Here is an 18,701-nt window from a genome sequence, read left to right as displayed (position 1 = left end):
TGATAAACAGTTTTTTATGATAAACCTGGAGGCGTAACTGTTTGAAGGTGTATTAGTTTTGAGTGGTAGTGTTTTAGCTGTTTAGTGTTTACCCTACTAAGGTAGGCCTATATTTGCTTACGGCTAGTAAGTAAAAAAAAAAAAGAAAAAAAGAAATTAACACTTATTTAATCAATGACGTATTAATGTGGTCAAAAATGAGGAAAGACATGTATAGTGTTACAAAAATATATATATATATTATATTTCAAACAAATGCTGTTCTTTGAAACTTTCTATTCATCAAAGAATCCTGAAAGAATGCAAGAATGCACAGCTCAATACCTCTAAGACAACGGAGCTGGTCGTTAACTTTCGGAGGACCAGATCAAGTCCGCGACCGGTCCTGCTGGAGGGAATGGAGGTGGAGGTAGTCAATTCATACAAATACCTTGGATTGTGGCTGGATGAGGTGTTAGTGAGGCCAGCAGGGGGTGCTCACCCTGTGGTCTGTGTGGGTCCTAATGCCCCAGTATAGTGATGGGAACACTATACTGTCAAAGAGCACCGTCCTTCGGATGAGACGTAAAACCGAGGTCCTGACTCTCTGTGGTCATTAAAAATCCCAGGATGTCTTTCGAAAGAGTAGGGGTGTAACCCCGGCATCCTGGCCAAATTTGCCCCTTGGCCTCTGTCCATCATGGCCTCCTAATCATCCCCATATACTGATTGGCTTCATCACTGTCTCCTCTCCACCAGTAAGCTGGTGTGTGGTGGGCGTTCTGGCGCAATATGGCTGCCGTCGCATCATCCAAGTGGATGCTGCACATTGGTGGTGGTTGAGGAGATCCCCCCCTTCTATGTAAAGCGCTTTGAGTGCTGAGAAAAGCGCTATATAAATGTAATGAATTATTAATTATTATTATTATAACAAACTGTACTGGACAATACACACAAGCCTGCTGTACAGGAAGACACAAAGCAGGCTGTACTTCCTGAGGAGACTGCGCTCCTTTAATATCTGCAAATTGTTGTGCATGTTTTACCAGTCTGTGGTCACCAGTGTCCTTTTCTACACTGTGGTGTGCTGGGGAGCAGCATATCAAAGAAGGACACCCACAGGCTGGATAAACTGATCAGGCTGGCCGGTTCTGTGATCTGTATGAAGCTGGATACACTGGTGATGGTGGCAGAGAGGAGGACACTCACTGGATAAACTGTTGGACATTATTGACAATGTTAGCCACCCTCTGCACACCATCATCAGTACTCAGAGGAGCCGGTTTAGTGGAAGGCTGCTCCTTCCCAGGTGCCGGACTAACAGACTTAAGGACTCCTTTGTCCCTCATGCCATCAAACTATACAACTCCTCACTTGGGGGGAGGAGGAAATAGGGCAGAGAGGATAACACAACACAAGACAATATAATACATATACACATACATACACATATATATACACACCTGGACTTACATTATGCTTGGTCATTATATCATCATATCATTATAACACTGGAATCAATACTGACTCTTTTTAAAATAACTTATTTTATGATTATGAATGTTATATGTATGTAAATTTATACTGTTTGTACTGTTAACATTTTTTGTATTGTTTGAAATTTGTACTGTTTTTGTTTTTCTCCTTTTTCTTCTGCTAAAAACTGTAGCTGGAACTTTCAATTTCCTTGCGGGAGTCATCCCAAAGGATTAATAAAGATAAGTCTAAGTCTCTAAGTCTAAGGCTTCCACAAAAAAATATTAAGCAGAAGGCTATATCTTGAGCAGCAAATCAGCATATTATAATGATTTCTGAAGAATCATGTGACTCTAATCTGACATCTGAGAGTAATAATACTGAAAATTCAGCTTCGCATCGCAGGAAAATAATTCAACCTTAAAATATATTAATACAGAAAATAGATCTTTTAAATTGTAATAATATTTGACAATGTTAATGTTTTTAAGTATCTTTGATCAAATAAATGCAGCCTGTGTGAGCATGAGACTTTTCAAAAACATTTAAAATATATCTCACTGAACTTTTGAACAGCAGTGTATTTTTTTTAATTAAATGAGATAAGGATGTTAAAATATAATTTATAGATATTGCACTCAATTTCAAGCAGTAAAAATACTTCACAGCTGAAACATGCACCAAATTTCCAAGACTTTTTCTGTCCTTTTCCCTGATCATTTTAGCCCTTCATTGAGAACTAATTGTATTGAGACACAGCACACTGTATAATCTTAAGACCAACATCAATATAGCACCATGAAATGTGAAATAAATATCTTTTATTATTTATTTTCATCATCATTAGCAACACTTTACAAAGTGCCAGCCGTCATAGACAATCTCATAATGTCATCCTGCAAATACCCGATCAGTGCTGCCATCAGCAGACCACAGAGATGCCAATCATGCGTAGAATTTGAGTTAAAAAAAGAGAGAAAATAAAAATATATATATAAAAAAAATATGCGTACCACTGATATACAGATTTGATATAAACAGGCTTATTGGTCACAAACCAAATTGAATTATAAACATGGCTTTTCTCATACAATAGACAAAGAGAACAAACAACAGATACAAGTTCTGTACCAGATAAGTGTACCGTCTACAAAAACGTACATTTCAGAGTTCTTATCTTCTTTTGTATTTCCTTTTTTTTTCTCTTTTTTTTTTAAATAACTTTTCTGTCATCAGTTGTACAAGGCGCAAGGCATTGAGTGCGCTGGCAATAATCTCACTCAATCGGCACACAGAAAAGGAGTCTCTTTGAAACACAGACAAACACACACTCAGACAATATAACACCCACACAAACAAATACAAAGTGCATTCATGACCCTGGAGTGGCAGCAGTGGCGTGTTTGAGTTGACGGAGAACTTCCCGTAATTACTTATTATCATAAATTAAACAGAATGCATTCTGCAGCTACGGAACTCTATTGTTAAGTCGAGAGATAGTTTGAAGAAAAAAAAAAATCCAACATTTTATATACAGGGAAATAGTCATGTGATGCCACCTAGTGGAGGGAAAAAAATCTGACATTACATTCTAGTAGGAAGATTCCCGATTTGCATTAAACCATCCTCTAACCAGGGTACCAGTCATGTTGGTCTAAGTCAGTTTCTTTGGCACTGGTCAGCATTTATACATTTGGCTCTCATTATTTAAATCTGACTTCATAAAAGAACCAATCATCGTGTGTGTGTGTGTTAATTTCACAAGGATCGGGTAATGGCATAACGGTGGCAATGAATTTACCACAGACAAGTGCCAAACGTGAGCATCAGAGAGTGACCATGTGACCAACTTAGCCAACAAAGCTGGTAACCAGGGCAACCGTTTTCTCAGATTCTCTTGAACAGAAAACAAGCATTCAGACTCACACACGACCGCTCAAAAACACACACGCAAAATGACTGACGAACACTGGCAAAAGTATTAAAATCAGTGTAAAAATCATGGTCTCAAAATGTGCAAACATTTCAGCATCAAAAGAAATTAACAGTACATACATTACAAACATACACTGCCTACTTTTCTCGTAGTATGTCTGTACACCATTTGAAATCGTAATGCTTTCGCAGCTTAAATGAAAATAAATGTGGATTTAGTTCTACGAACTGGCACTTTAAACCTATACAGAGCAGAAATTTTGCTCGTTATACTGGGTGCGGAGAAATTCCTTCAAATACTGCCACAGCAACCCAAGGTTGGCAACACATGGCACCATAAAAGAAAACCAAAAGAAAGAAAAAGAAGAGCTGCACGGGGCTTACAAAGTGGGCCTGCCCCTTTTTAAATGGCTGTAGGCCAAAGTCTGGACTCGAACAGAGAACTGCTAATTCAGCGGTCTACTGTGTGAGCGGGTCTGCCATGTTTTTCATTCCCAGATATCACGATCTGGAACAGCCGCATGAAATCATTCCAAATTAACTCAACATTATGGAGGTAGACTCTCTTAGTCACCAATAGAAAACAAAACTGTAAACGTTTGCTTGGAGTGTAATTCTGAGTCCCGTTACTATAGCTGTACCTACTGACAGCAAAGCTAGTTTCTCTCATGTTATCACAATCTTTTGGCCTGGCGTTCATACAGGACACGTTCTTGTGTTAAAACAACACAACAGATCCTAATCGACCAGAATGTGTTTTAAGAAAAGCTCATTGGTCCATTGTTTTAAAACTAACAATGATCCGTGGACACATGGGTCAATGGGAAATCTCCCTCTATATGATATCCTTTCCTTATTTTGCGCATGTTGATTTCAGCACGACTTTGATTTAGCCGTTGAACAACCGTTCAAATATTTTAAGAAGCAGTGAAGCATTTATTTTAATGTGGATTTTTTCATCATTATGATAGCAGGATAGTTGTATCACCCTGACATATTAGATAGTATTCTCCAAAAAATATACCTCAAAATAATTTAATTCAGAAGTTACAAATATTCTCATCACAGTATGTGCCAATGTAATATAATGGCGTATGTCATTGAACCAAATGTGCAAGTATGACCAATGATTTACAGATTTACACACAAGAGCGTATCCTGTTCGGACGTGTCATGTAAGTACGGAGCTTATTTTTATTCTTACTTAGGTCACTACAAGCAAGCAATATGAAATCAATGCTTGAACTTAAAATTTTTGTTTCTATTAAATTAACAGACGCGCATGTTAAATTACAAGTACCATATTCTCATATTTATGAGAGAGGGGAAATCTATAACCTTTGAAATAGGAACGGCAGTTTGTGACAAGGAATAAAGAAAACAAACCCAATGGATTATGGGAGGAGCAAGGGTAACCCCAAAAATGCATGTATTCACCTACATGAAGGCAGGCACTACAGCACTACGTGAAGGAGAGATCTTGAACAGCAACGTGACTGCTCACTTAAATGCACTAGCAGAGAGTGTGTAACCAAGTGCTTCACAAGTCCCAAGGCATCGTGGGATAGCGAGGTTAATTTACAGGCAAACCGTTAAGTACTGTCAAGTGCTGAGTATTGTTATGATCTGTGAAATTCTGCACATTCTGAAACCTGCAGAAACACATTTGAGTGAGAAACTCTGAAGAGAACAACACTGCTGATGAATTACAACATCAGACTTCTTGCATGGCAAATATCAGCAGAAAGGATCCACGTTGTGTTGTGTTGACTGGAAGTGCACTTGCAGTTTCAACTTTCTTTTCGAGAGCAATTTCTCTATTCCAATCTAACGCTCTATGTTCTTGAGATTTATAGTGGAATCAGAGCGATTCATACTGTAAAATGTTGGTGAACTAATGTCCAGGCACTAAACCCTGCCTGTGTGGTTCAGGTTTTTCGCTTTGGTGAGTGTGTGTGTATTCAACCTGCCTACCTGATCAGATTGAAGTGTACGGCACTGTGTTGAAAGAATGCACAGGTGAATCTGACCCGAGATCAGTTTGCCAGCAGAGGGACCAAAAGGGGAAAAGGCAGAGCGGAGCTGCTTATGCTGATCTAGAAACAGTATGAAGAGCCGAGCTGTTCTAAATAATTCCTGTACAGACCAAAAGTCAGAAAGACTTGTGAGTAGCTGTGCATTAAACCTAGAAAATTCTAGAAAAATGATTGGACACTTAAGACAAAAAAAAAAAGAGGAAGGAGATGTTTGTAAAAAGGCACACAGTAAAAACAGAAACGAAGCAGAAGGTAGAAAGGAACGGGTACGAGAGATCCTGACGAATTCTAGAGCTGGAGAGAGTGAATACACTCCGGTATATGTGGTTGCGATCGGAAGGTGAGAGAGAGTTCAGCAAATGTAAATGTTTTTACAGCATAGTGAGTAAATATTCTACAGTAAGATCTTCGATCAGAGTTCATGTGTGTAGGTTCTAGGAGGACTGTGCAAGAAAATGAGAACTTTTAGGAGCTATGAAAGCCGAGCAGGAGAGTCCCATACATCCTGTCATCTATTCTGTTTCATTTCATTTTTTTTTTTCATTTTACCCTTTAGCAGCGTATTGGCGTACCTGTTCTGGGGTTGACATTCCGAGATCATCCTGCATTAACCCAGTGCATCCAGAACCCAACCATACTCCCCAGAGCCAAGGCTCACAATCAAGGGGGATTTTAAAACATTAAAAACAAAGAAATGAGAGTCTTTAAAAGACAACATCCTTTAGTCTTTTGGGGTACCGATATCCATTAGTCTTTAGGGGTACTTACCCCAGAGTGAAATTAAGGTGCAATGTTTTCGTACGGAATCAAGCTGCTCCAAATCACCGTCCTGCCCCAGCAGAGGTGTGAGATCAGGCCATTGCCCTCTTCGCTATGCGCTCTGGTCCAGTGGGGGCTCTTAGGCCTGCTGGGAAGAGTCTCAAAAGGGGAATGCTCCTACAGACACTTATATGGAAGTCTCTGAATGGTCAGAGATGGAAGGTGGAGTGGCTAGTAGACAAAAGTGTGCCGCAATAGGTCCTCAGCAGCGGGACGCTGTTTAGACTCCACAAAAATCCGTTTAAGGAAATCGCGGCAGTGGTCCGACACGTGAGGCGGCAGAGTGGGGTTGGTGGGCTGTGTGGCGATTTTAAAAATGGCTGCCATTGCTTCGTACTCCGCCCAGGGGGGCCGCTGAGTCAACATCTCCACCACGGTGCAGCCGATGCTCCTGGAATCAGGGCGGAATTACCATCATTAACATGAGACACACAAAAGATGAATCATGTATGGATGAATTGTTTACAATAACATAAAAAAAAAGAAAAAGAAAACACAATGTGGAGGAATTTTCATGCACACTTTAAGGGCTTACCAGATATCAGCTTTCCTGCCATACCCCTCTCCGCTGATGACCTCAGGGCTCATCCAGTACGGTGTACCTGTCACTGACTTGATGCCCGTACCGGACAGGCAGATGGTCTGAAGCCGCCGACTCGCTCCAAAGTCACCCAGCTTCACATTACCTGCAGAGTCCCGAAGGATATTGGCACCTACATGAATAACAGAACAGGAAAAAAAATATATATCATTATGGGGGGTGGGGGGGGGGGGGGGGGGTGGAGGTATCTTGACCTGAATATATAATATTTATAAGAATGTCAAAAGTACCGTTACAAGTTGTAATATAGGCCTAAGTCTCAGGTGCCCCCAGAATGTGACCCAAATAACCCACAGATCATTTATTATACCATGTTGCAAATGCACCTTTTTCAGTGAAAGCAAAAATATGCGGTTTGAGCATTTATCTTTAAATGCAAATGAGCTGCTGCTCTCCACCCTCTGTGCCTTTACACCTCATGCCTGGATACTCTGGTTTTGATTATAATCTCTATCGCAGCCACGTGACTTTGCAGTTACTCATCATGAAAGTTTATGCATTTTAATGCCATTTCATTTTAAACTTCTGATATATGGTTTAATGAGCACACAGAAAGCTGGCTGTCAGACGGCGCATCCCGTGAGTATTAAACTAATTTCTCTTTTGCCTCTTATTGTGCTCAAATTGTCAAATACACACAAGGCTATGTCAAAAACACAAGAAATTCACAAACACATTCGATCATGTATGTGAATGTAAACAGCAGGGAAATAAATTGCATGTGTATATTAGAGCTGTGTATTAAAGCGGCAGCAGTCAAATGTACAGTACCTACTGCTTAGCATATTCTGTCATGATAATCTGTAAATCGCTTGTGTGGGAGTGGGAACTGTTGTAAAATGCATACAGAGCCAGAGAATATATGCTCCATGAAGATAGAACAGTGTTGTGTGTTCTCGGGGGCAGGGTTTATGTAAATTTTAGGGTTAGTGATGTCAGTAACTCGTGAAGAAGCTTGTTGTAGTACTTAAAAAGCAATTTCTTTAAAAGAAAATGTCTCCCTTTGCTTTGAACTTTAAGCGTTGTATTTTTGTTTCAGATTTATGGGGAAAATAAAAAACGGAGTGGATGGATTTTTACAATAGGGTGGTAGTGTGTACATAGTGCGGACAAATAAATATGTTCAAAAAATATATAGAAATGAATTTAGCATAATAGGTCCCCTTTAAAATTATTTTGAATATTCTGCTAATGTACAATGCAGAAGCACTGGAAGATTGAGACATTAAAAGAAAGTTTAGTTAGTTAAAAAAAACGTTTCAGAAACCATTTTCATTATTGCAGAATATGCAATTCAGCTTGTCATAACTCACAACATCAGGGCATGCAGTTGGCTCACCTTTGATGTCTCTATGTACAATCATGTTACTGTGCAGGTAGCACACGCCTTCTAGTATCTGCCGTGTATATTTACGTGTGACATTCTCCGTCAGAGCACCGTACGACTTCAGCTGGTCTTTAATGGAGCCCTATGGACAAATATTCAACATTCCATAAATAAGACAAAGTATCTATTAGCATCCTGACTGTAACTTGTCAAACTTTCTCTCACAAAAAAAAATTTTTTTGACAGGCTGACTGGTTGCACAAATCCTTCACTAAATAAACTCACTGAATCTATTGGGACAGTTAAATTAACATCTCATTTACTGATCTTTTCAGTCATGTCCGACTTGTGAAGAACCAAGAGCTGTCAGTGTGTTATGTATATTTACTGTTTTTGAGATTAACAACATTGTAATTAAACACTAATTACAATATAGTTACACATAAACATTCAAAATTATATTTTGATTTTAAAAATACTATTGTTTAGTTTAGGAGCTTCCACAGGGCAAAAACTCTAGGGGAAACAATCAGCGCTCAAGAATGTGTGTTCCAAGTCAGTGAATGAACGTGCACTTACCCCAGGCATGTACTCCATAAAGATAGAAAGCGTTCTTTCATGCGTGTCCCGCAAGCAGCCATAGTACTGAACAATGCGCTCATGGAAAAGATTTTTCAGCAGCTGAATCTCACACTCCAGAGCACTCACCTCCTGAACACACACACAAACAAAAATGCAAAAGTTCACTAGACACCAAATTTAAAGGTGTCTATCTTACAAAGCCTGAAAAAACTGTTCACCTTGCTGGTTTCTGGACTATCCGGGTCAAACTGAACCTGTTTAACAGCCAGTTCTCTGCCTGTGTCCGCATCGTAGCATAGAAACACTCGCCCGAATGCTCCTTGCCCCAAAAGCTTCCCTAGACGCCAGTTTGTAGGAGCCCGAGGGGCTAAACACAGAGAGGAGAGAAGATTAAACCAAGAACAACACACTATACATATATTTCCCCTCCGTTTTTTAACCAAATAATTTAAATGACTTTTCTAGCTCGCCATGCTTACTGGATTTGTAATTTATAAAAGACTATACATTTTCAAAAAGCTATTTATAGCTGATTACAGTAGGTTAAGACATTTTGTAGGACAGGACTTTGATTGGATGGAAAAAAGTAGGCTAAGATATTACTGGTTGGTTGCATATGTACACCACATTTAAAACGTTAGGGGTTGCTTTAATCTTTTTGGAAGAAGTCTCTCTTATGCTCACCAAGGCTGCGTTTATTTGATAAAAAATACAGCAAAAAAATAAAAATAAATATTGTCTTAAATAACTATTTTGCTACATTTCAAAGAGTTGTACATTTGTGAAAACCCATGATACTTTGATCAAATATTTTTCTAACATTATATATTTTTCCAAGATTCTGATTAATAGAAATCTCAAAAGAACAGCATTCATTTCAAATAGAAATATTTTGAACAAATGTCTTTACTGTTCAATTTAATGCGTCCTTGCTGAACAAAATCTTACTGACCCCAAATTTTTTAATTGGAGTGTATACATTGTGCACAAGAAGACATTTCAATTATTGGGTTATTGGAAAGCAAAATAAATTTGCACCTGAGCAAATTATAAATGCAAAATGTGTTATTCTCAAACTCAAGGACATTTAGTAATGTCACATTTGACAAATCAGAACTAGAATAAGTTTCATCTGCTTATAAAAAACATCACTCTGTGATCACAGGCCGACAAGTTCAAGCATGTAAACACCAAGATCACCCACAATGGGAACAATGTTAGTACAAAGCAAACTAGTACAACACAACATGCGCCCTAAATCCTTTCAGCCCTAAATCCACTCACAGCGGCTGGGAGGGCTGATGTCCATGACTGATAGAGTAGGGTTAGAGGTGGGCTCTATATCGCTGCCACGGCGTCTGCGCCCTGGTTCCTCTAGCTCAGGGGTGAAGATGCTGCTTCCACTGCTAGTGCTCGGGCTCTGCTGCTCTGTAGGACTGAAGCTCACCGGAGAACGGAAACCATGAGCCTGTGTCCGCCGCGCCCTCGGAAAGGTCTTCCGTCCTGAGTGGAGAAAGAAGATCTAATTTAGGAACAGCACATGCAAGTTCGAGGATGCATGGTTTTGCTTTTTAGAAAGATGACTAAAGCATCCATTTATACAATATAACCTCACCATCGCTGTAGTCCTGCAAACCAAACGAGATGTGATATCGCCTAGGATAGGTTCCTCCCTTGCCTGTTTTTTCAAACACTGGTATATCGTATTCTGTGAAACAGCAGCACAGAAACATGATAGATTGAGGAATTCAAACTAACGTAAGCTCTCATGTGACATCAAAGCAGAATGGTCAGCAAGAGCTTACCAGGGAACTCTTGATGGTTATCTGGGTAGCTCAGGGCTCGAGGCATACGAGATTTGGGATAGGTTTCACTGTAAGAGATGCAGTGAAAGAGTCACTCAGTATTCTCAGTATTATTAATCCAAGTACAAACATGAACTGCACACTACCATTCAAAAATTTGGGGTCAGTGAGATTTGGGGCTGAATTTATTTAATTAAAAATACAGTAAAACAGAATTGTGAAATATTATTACAATTTAAAATAAATCATATTTTAATATATATCAAAATTTAATTTATTCCTGCAATGGCAAAGCTGAATTTTCAGCAGCCATTTCTGCAGTGTCACACAATCCTTAAGAAATCATTCTAATATGATGATTTGGTGACATTTCTTATAGTTATCAATGTTGAAAACAGTTGTGCAGCTAATTTTTTATTTTTTTTTGGAAACCACGATACATTTAAAAAATAAAATCATTTATTTGAAATAGAAATCTTTTGTAACATTATAAGTAGAACTATTACTTTTGAACAATTTCATGCACCTAGGCTGAATAAAAGCATACATTTCTTAAAAAAAAAAAAAAAATCTTACTGACCACAAACTTTTGAACGGTAGGGTATGTCTGTGAGATCAAAAGTTTCTGTGATTGTCACTGGATGCCTGGTCATGTCATGTGGCATCCTGACACAGGTTAAAAGAATGCTATTAATACAAGTTCAAATCTACCAACAAAATTTCACCGAAAATACATTAACTCAACCTTGAGTTTGTAAACATGCACCTATACAAGACGCCTATCGACAAGGCACTGATTTCTGCAACAATTTGATTATGGCTGCAGGCACGTATCAGTTAGTCGTTTACCTATCAAGTGGACTGTCCAGGGAAGGACAGCTGCCTGATGCTGAATTCTCAGGACTGCTCATAGACAGAGGGTCCAGCATCTAAAGAGAGAAAGACAGAAAACGATAAACAAGCCATCAGGACACTGATTATGCTATTGCTTTAGTGCACCCACATCACCCAAACCGGACGTGTTATCAGACTATGTACCTGGTCCATGCTCTCTGGTATGAACTCGCCCTCACTGTTGATGCTGGTGAAAGAGCCGTTTCTGGCCACCTGCTGCAGAGCATCAGGAATATAGCCTGGAGGAGGAGAACTACGATCGGTTGACTGAGAACCTGAAGAGGGAGAGGACAAAGACAGAATGCTGTTGAAAATGTAATTTATGTTGTGGTTCTATTTGAAGAAACACCTTATGTAGTTTAATGATCTGAACAGAATACTTTGTTATTTGGAGCAGTGGGATTGAAAAAGTATCAGTCCAGTATATTTTGAAAAAAGATTTAAGTCATCATTAAATGCAAGTTGCAACAGTCTTTTCTTTCCTATTGTGACGTATATACAAGTGAAACTGCTTATCGACCAAGAAAGAAAAAAAAAGTAGTACGGGATTTGATTTTGTCCATCAGGATATGATTGGATCATTCATTGGATTGGTGTGGTTTGCTACCGCAGCGAACTCATGTGAGTGACAGGGTGTCCCGCCCTCAAGCCAGAAAACGTCATCAGAGAAGAGAAGAGATGTCAATGCAAGTGGGAGGGGAAACTATTTTGATTACCAATTAAGAGGGCACATGAATTTAATTTTTTATTGTGATTTTATTTTGACTGAGAAAATAAGATTTTTTTCCTTAAGTATAAAATTCACCATTAAATTGTGCACAATAGGCAAGCACATAAAATGAAGAAAGTAAATTTCGATTTTATGTTGACTTCATGACAAGGATGCAATTCAGGAACACTGAATGCAACCCACCTATGAGTGCCAGCATGCTCTTTTTATCTGCAGCACTGAAGTCTGTGTTGTCCAAGTTCTCATGAGCAGGCAACAGGTCCTTACTGGAGACAGAATTCTAAAAGCGCAAGTAGTAAACATCTAGATTACATTTAAGGCATTTAGCTTTTATATTAGATCACAGGTCTCAGACTAACACTTTCTCTGTGAGCATGGTTTATAATGATCACTGACCTGAGTGCAAGAGGGGAGCACCAGCAAGATTTTTAGGCTCTTCATATGCACTGATCGATCCAACAGCTCCACAGCTTTATCCAGATCATCCTGAGTACGCAATGGAATCACAAGCTACCGCAAAGAGAAAAGGTAAATCGTCAGGAAAACAAGAACTATGGCAGCCATATATCAAAATATTCTAATAAATACAGTATATTTTAAGTGTGATAAAGCTGTTGATTCTGTTACCTCATTATTGGTGTAATGCAGGTCCATGCTCTGCCCAAACGCTACTTTAGCTTTGGCGCTCAGATCTTCCAGACTGACAGGTCGAGGGAACTGCAGGATCCTTAAGTAACAGATAATAAATTATAAATCATCACACCATCATATGCTACTTTAACAGAATCAATAAAAAAGTTCCTTCAAATGCATTCTGTAATTATAATAATTACATAATTAGCATTGCATTGAAGTTATAGTGATTACATGAGAATCCCCCCCCCCAAAAAAGGACATTATTAATTAATATTCCAACTCAAGGAGTCTTTTCTGGCAGTTTTAGGTTCTTAGCCTTTGTATACACCCACCCAGATGTACACAACCACATGACAAATCAAACTACATCACTAATTTCCTTCAGTTCATTTGGCTTAGAGCAAAACATCTTGTGTGAAGTGATCCTCAAGGACTGGGAATAAAAACGCAGGTTTGGACAAACTAAAACAACATCCATTACACAGAGACTGCAGGGCATGGTCGGACAGGTTTAATTAAGACAAACCTCAAGAGGGAAGTGATAAAAATAGGAAGTGGAGAGTAGAAAAGCAGAAGCAGGACTTGGTTATTACCTCTTCTCTCCTCTGTACTCAAACTTCACCCGCACGTCATTCTGTGGAGAAGCAAACACAGTTTTACACGCATCTCAATGCACATTAATCATATTCACAACAGTCTGTATAGAACTGGGAAACCCACTGTGACTACATCATTAGATAAGTTTCACATTCCTTCCTTTTCTCACAACTCCGTAATTCTGCAAATACAAAGTTGTTTTAATGATGCCTCTTATTGAAACTTCAGTATAAAAAGGGGATTAAAGTAGGTAACTTCCACAAATCAGTTTGAATTGTCCATGTGGTATATTAATATATTATTAAAATGTCTGTTTTTGTAAAAAGTATACTTAAAATATTAAAATGTTTTTGAAAAAAATAATCAGATAATTTGCCACTTCAAATTGGTGAATAAATATATATATATAGGGTGTAATGATAGATTGTTAGATCACGATATCGCAAGATAAAAATGCGACGATGTGTCTCGATTTCTGTCCTTCTATTAAACTACTATATATAATGTTGAATATAATGTAAAATAATGCAATGGGGTAATATTTGTGGGCCCTTAAAAATACTTTAAGAATAATAAAGAAATCATGATAAAAAAGTTAGTTTCGTATCACGAGTTTAGTATCATGATTTGTATCGGTTTGTGTAATTAGTGTATTGTTACACCCCTGAAACAGAATGATTAAATTTGTGTTACTGAATTTATTTTCAGTATTTTGCATCTTACATTAAACATTTTGAATCTACTTAGGCTGTTCAACACAGTCCGTTTAATTTAAATGAAAAGTTCCTCAGATGGAAAAAAGTACATAAATATTGAGAAAACTATTGCATATTTTTTAAAAAGCTGAAAATTACAGAGACATTTTAAAGTCAGCATGAAATGGAAATTGGCATAGTCTTTTCCTTCCTATAGTGAAGTATATGAGTGAAACAGCTTCTGGAAAGAGAAAAACGTAGGGTGGGACTTATTGATTGTCTCGTAGGAAGTTGGGTGTCGCTAACTAACTGGAAGCAGATCTGAATGCCACTTTGCAGTCAGTTGTGGAGGATATTCAGGGGTGGAAAGAGCAAAAATATGCTCAAGTAAAAGTACCATTAGTAGTGCGAGTAGAGTAAAAAGTACTTGTCCAAAGGAAAGAGTAAAAGAGTAGCTTATTTAAAAGTAATGAGATGAGATTTGGATTCTGCCCCCTTATAATAAACACTTGCTCAGCCAGAATCGACTCAATGTCGTGTATCTTCAGGAGCGGAGCCACGCACAAAGATGCAAAAAAAGGGGGTCTCGTGCACTCAACGTGCGCAGCCACCCACACCGCAATGACGTCATTTTCGCAGTGCACACAATACGCTCGTGCGGACGTGGCGAGTATAAACCAGGCTTAACCCTATGCTATAGTATGTGTAAGTGGTTTGCCAGTTTACACTGACTGATATCATCACCCTTGGTCACATCCACAGTACATGCTCTGTTTGCATGTGTGCAAGTGACATAAGAGAGTAATAAGGCAATGTTTAGTTGAAGTTTAGCTCCAACTAATTTCTCTGGGGGAAAAAACACTGTAAGCAGCTGGTGCTGATGTGAATTACAAAAGAGGCAATGCAAACCTGGTTCTTTGGAGAAGAGGCCTTGGGTTTGCTCAGGTCAGACAGACCAGATGGTCGACTGGACCGATGCAGCACCACCAGGTCTTGCATGATGGAATTCAAGGCCTCCTGTTCATCTGCAACAAATTAGTAATAGTATTACAAATTCTCATAATAATTATTATTTATGCTCCCACTTTATAGTAAGTGTCTTTAACTACTATACTAATATTTTAATTAATAATTTGATGCAATGCACTTGTGTTTTACATTGCATATATATTTAAAAATTCCTACTTGTAATTACAGACGTAATTAATTACACTGTTGACCCACCCTTAAACCTAACCACATCCGTGTCCATAACCTTTTTTGCAGTAAAATATGAACATAATAAGAACATTAGCCATTTTTTTAGATGCAAATATATAGCAGTTAAAGACATTACATCATTTGTACTACTAACAAATAAAAAACCTGTATTTTGTCTAATATTTACAAACAGACTACATACCCATTTTGACAGATCACCGGTTCACCCAGGAGTAAAGGAAAGAGGATTCTCCCATGAAATGGGATCCTTTCTCCTGTACAAGAGAACAATCAATTTATTACATAAATAATTGCATTAATTAATAATGAAATAATTCAAATATGTGTGCTAAGTGACAATAAACCATTGACGATCTATTAAGACTTGTGAAACCACTGGCACTATATTGTTCTTTGTTTCCATAAAACAGCAAAAATCTTTATATAGCAACACACTAGAAACCAATGCTTTAGTCTAGGACAAGAAATTATAATTGTTCAATATGCGCAATCTCTCATTAAAAGACCCAGCTAGTGTCCTTCAGCAGGCAGCTGTCAAAATCTGAACTGAATAGGGCAGGATGGCAGCAGCTTGTCTGACACTGAGGTGTTTACACGCACATAAATATCTATATTAAACTCCTAAATTCAAGACAACTAAAGTGCAAATAAGTTAAACATCAATAGCTTAGATAAATAGCTTATCAGTGCATGTCATAAGTCAAGAGACTGTCTTACCACATTTATGACTATGTATGATAGTTTGAGTAAAACATATTAGCAACTCCAAAAATTAAATACATAATGACAAACCGTAAAAAGGAAATGCCAGTTAAAACTCTAACGGCACGCAAAGCTAATAACCAAGCTAACTAACGTTAGATAGCATACATAACGTTACCTGTCAAAACTATGGCAGGTCAAAGTAACCAAATGCGATGACATGCTGATATATAATTAAGATCACAATGGCATTTAGGCATTCGATTTAGCCTTGTCTGGAGCACGACACAATGTTAAGAAGAACTTATATTATATGTAAGTTATAAACACACAGTTAGCCGCTTAGCTCTCTAGGCCAAATTAGCATTGCGCCAGGATGCTAACGAACCGCTTTGAGCTTTAACAGCTGACAGAGAGATTCTTACAGACTTATCTGAATAAAATGTCTTTGTTATGCAGTCACTTGATAAAACATATAAATAAAGAGCATTTAATCACCTGGGTGAGCTCGGTCCGTTCACTTCCTCATCCACAGATATGAGGCCTCGATACGAATCTGACACTCTGACACTCAAATAAATGGCTTTAACTTCAGTCCAAGGCCTGGCTAAGCGGCCAAATCATCTCGCGCTAACTCCAACACACTTTAAAGACCAGTGAAAGCCGCTGACGATGATTCCAGGCGAATTTGTGGATAAAAACAGCTAATCTTCGACCGCGGACCGGGGTTTGTTTACATTGGGTTCTACGCGCTGGACCTGACTAAGATCAACTGTTGTCAATTAGACTGAGAAGAATTTTGAGAATCACGAACTAGGACGATAAAAATGCTCAAACTGAGAAGGTCTGTTCAGAAAATTAATCCAAAAGAGCGTAAACGACACATTTAGCAAAATATGTTTCGTGTTAAGTACACTTAAAAACACTACACAGTGCACACGCAGACACACACTACTTTGGAACAGCACCGCGATCCTTTGACTCAATCAACTCACGTGTCTCCACAGCGCCATCTGTCGACTGTCATCTAATGCTTCGCATGGCCAGAGACTCGCCAGTGTCAAATTGTAGCCAATCAGAGAACGTGGTTCGCTTGTTCTCGACCAATCAGAACAATGAATGCTCAAATAATAACTCCCATTTGATTTACAGGCACATGTTTGCTGCGTGCGCGAGTGCACCTACTCGCTTGCATTTGGCATATTTAATTAGGTAATTTGTAATATTGATAGTTCAGTCTTTTTGAGTAAACGACAAACGTCGCATTTTGAATGAATTTAAGTCTATATATAAATGCTAATTATTTGACCTTCTCATTCGTTTTCATGTTAATCAAACCATTATGCCATCTGGTGGATAAAGATGAAGATTACATAGAGTTGTATAAATGGGGAACTTTTTTTTAACTTTTTGTGTTTGACTTTGAAGAGTCATGTATCATATGTATACACAAATAAATTAATTCTCAATTAGAAGGTCAAAAAAGATCATCTTAAAGTTCTATACAGTATTTTAGTGTTAAGTTTCTGAGAGGCACTTTGTGTAGTTCAGGTAAATCGCGACAGATTATTATGTTTTTGTTTTGAACAGAACAAACAACATATGAATTAAGTTTAATTTATTCATACAAATTTCAGTAACTTATTCAAAAGCCTGTTTCCACATATCAAAAAACAAATTTCACACAATGTAGTACTTCACACCCCTCAAAACCAACATTCATGTTATCCAAAAGCAGTTCATTTTTTAGCATGTCCCATTATCCATTTGTTGCCTATAAGGCTAGTGCACAAAAAAGGCACAATTTTGCATTTGGCATTACAATCTTTTTCATCACAGAGTTTTAGTGGAACCAACACAAAATCATCACTCTTGAATATCAAATTAGATAACCACACTGAAATAAAGATGGGCATTGTTGTGATTAGATGTGTTTTCTTTAAACAATATTTAATATTAGTGTCCACAGGACCGGATATTAGCATGATCTTCTAAAGTAGCTTTGTAGTTGTAATAGGATTTACTCACTCATGTTTGCTTTAGGAATTTCCTGCTTGTAAGCTAGAAGTCTTTGACTGCACATAAGTGTACATTGTTAAATAATGAGCTTAGCACTAAAGCTAATTCAATAGTAAAACAACTTTACACAAAGTCTTTTTGACCATATTTCACAATGATTTTTAAGGCGGAGTGAAACAACAAAAAAACTACAAGAAAAAGTTACACTGCTAGTATGATGTAAATGCATATGAAGAAAATTCTCCAAGTAATTCGTATTGATATGACTCTATAAAATAGTGTCTGTTTAAACATTTAAAAAAATATTTGGTCAGCTGATTGGCTATAAATATTCAATCAAGAAAACTAACAATAATCTAATAAAAATGTTCTTCGAGGTACTCTAGATAAAAGCTAGAAGAGGCACTATTATACACAATGACATCTTTGGACTTCAAGAAGCACACTGTGAATTATGGTTTACATGAATACTGTCACACAACGGAAGAGAACAGACAGGTGATCGTATAAACAAAGTTTATTAATAGCATACAGGGAACAAACACTGGCCGATGTAAGGGTGAATGTTGAATTCAAGCAGTTGCACTGTGACTTAGCTTGGTGGAATATGATGATCACAGGTGCAGAGGGTTGTTCCATAAAGGCCA

At 38.0% G+C, this 18,701-nt stretch overlaps 1 protein-coding gene across 1 annotated transcript; it reads right to left on the bottom strand.

The window, feature by feature from the left end:
• Positions 1-5,189: 5,189 nt before the first annotated feature.
• On the bottom strand, positions 5,190-17,044 carry map3k2 (mitogen-activated protein kinase kinase kinase 2). The gene is made up of 17 exons (XM_082137472.1): positions 16,534-17,044; positions 15,515-15,587; positions 15,022-15,137; positions 13,414-13,454; positions 12,812-12,911; positions 12,581-12,694; positions 12,368-12,464; positions 11,599-11,729; positions 11,410-11,489; positions 10,561-10,628; positions 10,371-10,463; positions 10,040-10,258; positions 8,974-9,122; positions 8,753-8,884; positions 8,186-8,315; positions 6,781-6,958; positions 5,190-6,636 (listed from the first exon to the last, which is right to left on the bottom strand). The coding sequence occupies exons 2-17, from the start codon at positions 15,516-15,518 to the stop codon at positions 6,417-6,419; spliced, it is 1,872 nt and encodes a 623-aa protein (XP_081993598.1). The 5' UTR covers positions 15,519-15,587; positions 16,534-17,044; the 3' UTR covers positions 5,190-6,416.
• Positions 17,045-18,701: the final 1,657 nt, after the last annotated feature.

This window comes from Leuciscus leuciscus (assembly GCF_965113295.1).
Source record: "Leuciscus leuciscus genome assembly, chromosome: 14".
In the NCBI taxonomy this organism is placed as follows: domain Eukaryota; kingdom Metazoa; phylum Chordata; class Actinopteri; order Cypriniformes; family Leuciscidae; genus Leuciscus; species Leuciscus leuciscus.
The sequence above is the reverse complement of the archived record's forward strand: the minus strand, read 5'-3'. Positions and strand labels throughout refer to the sequence as shown.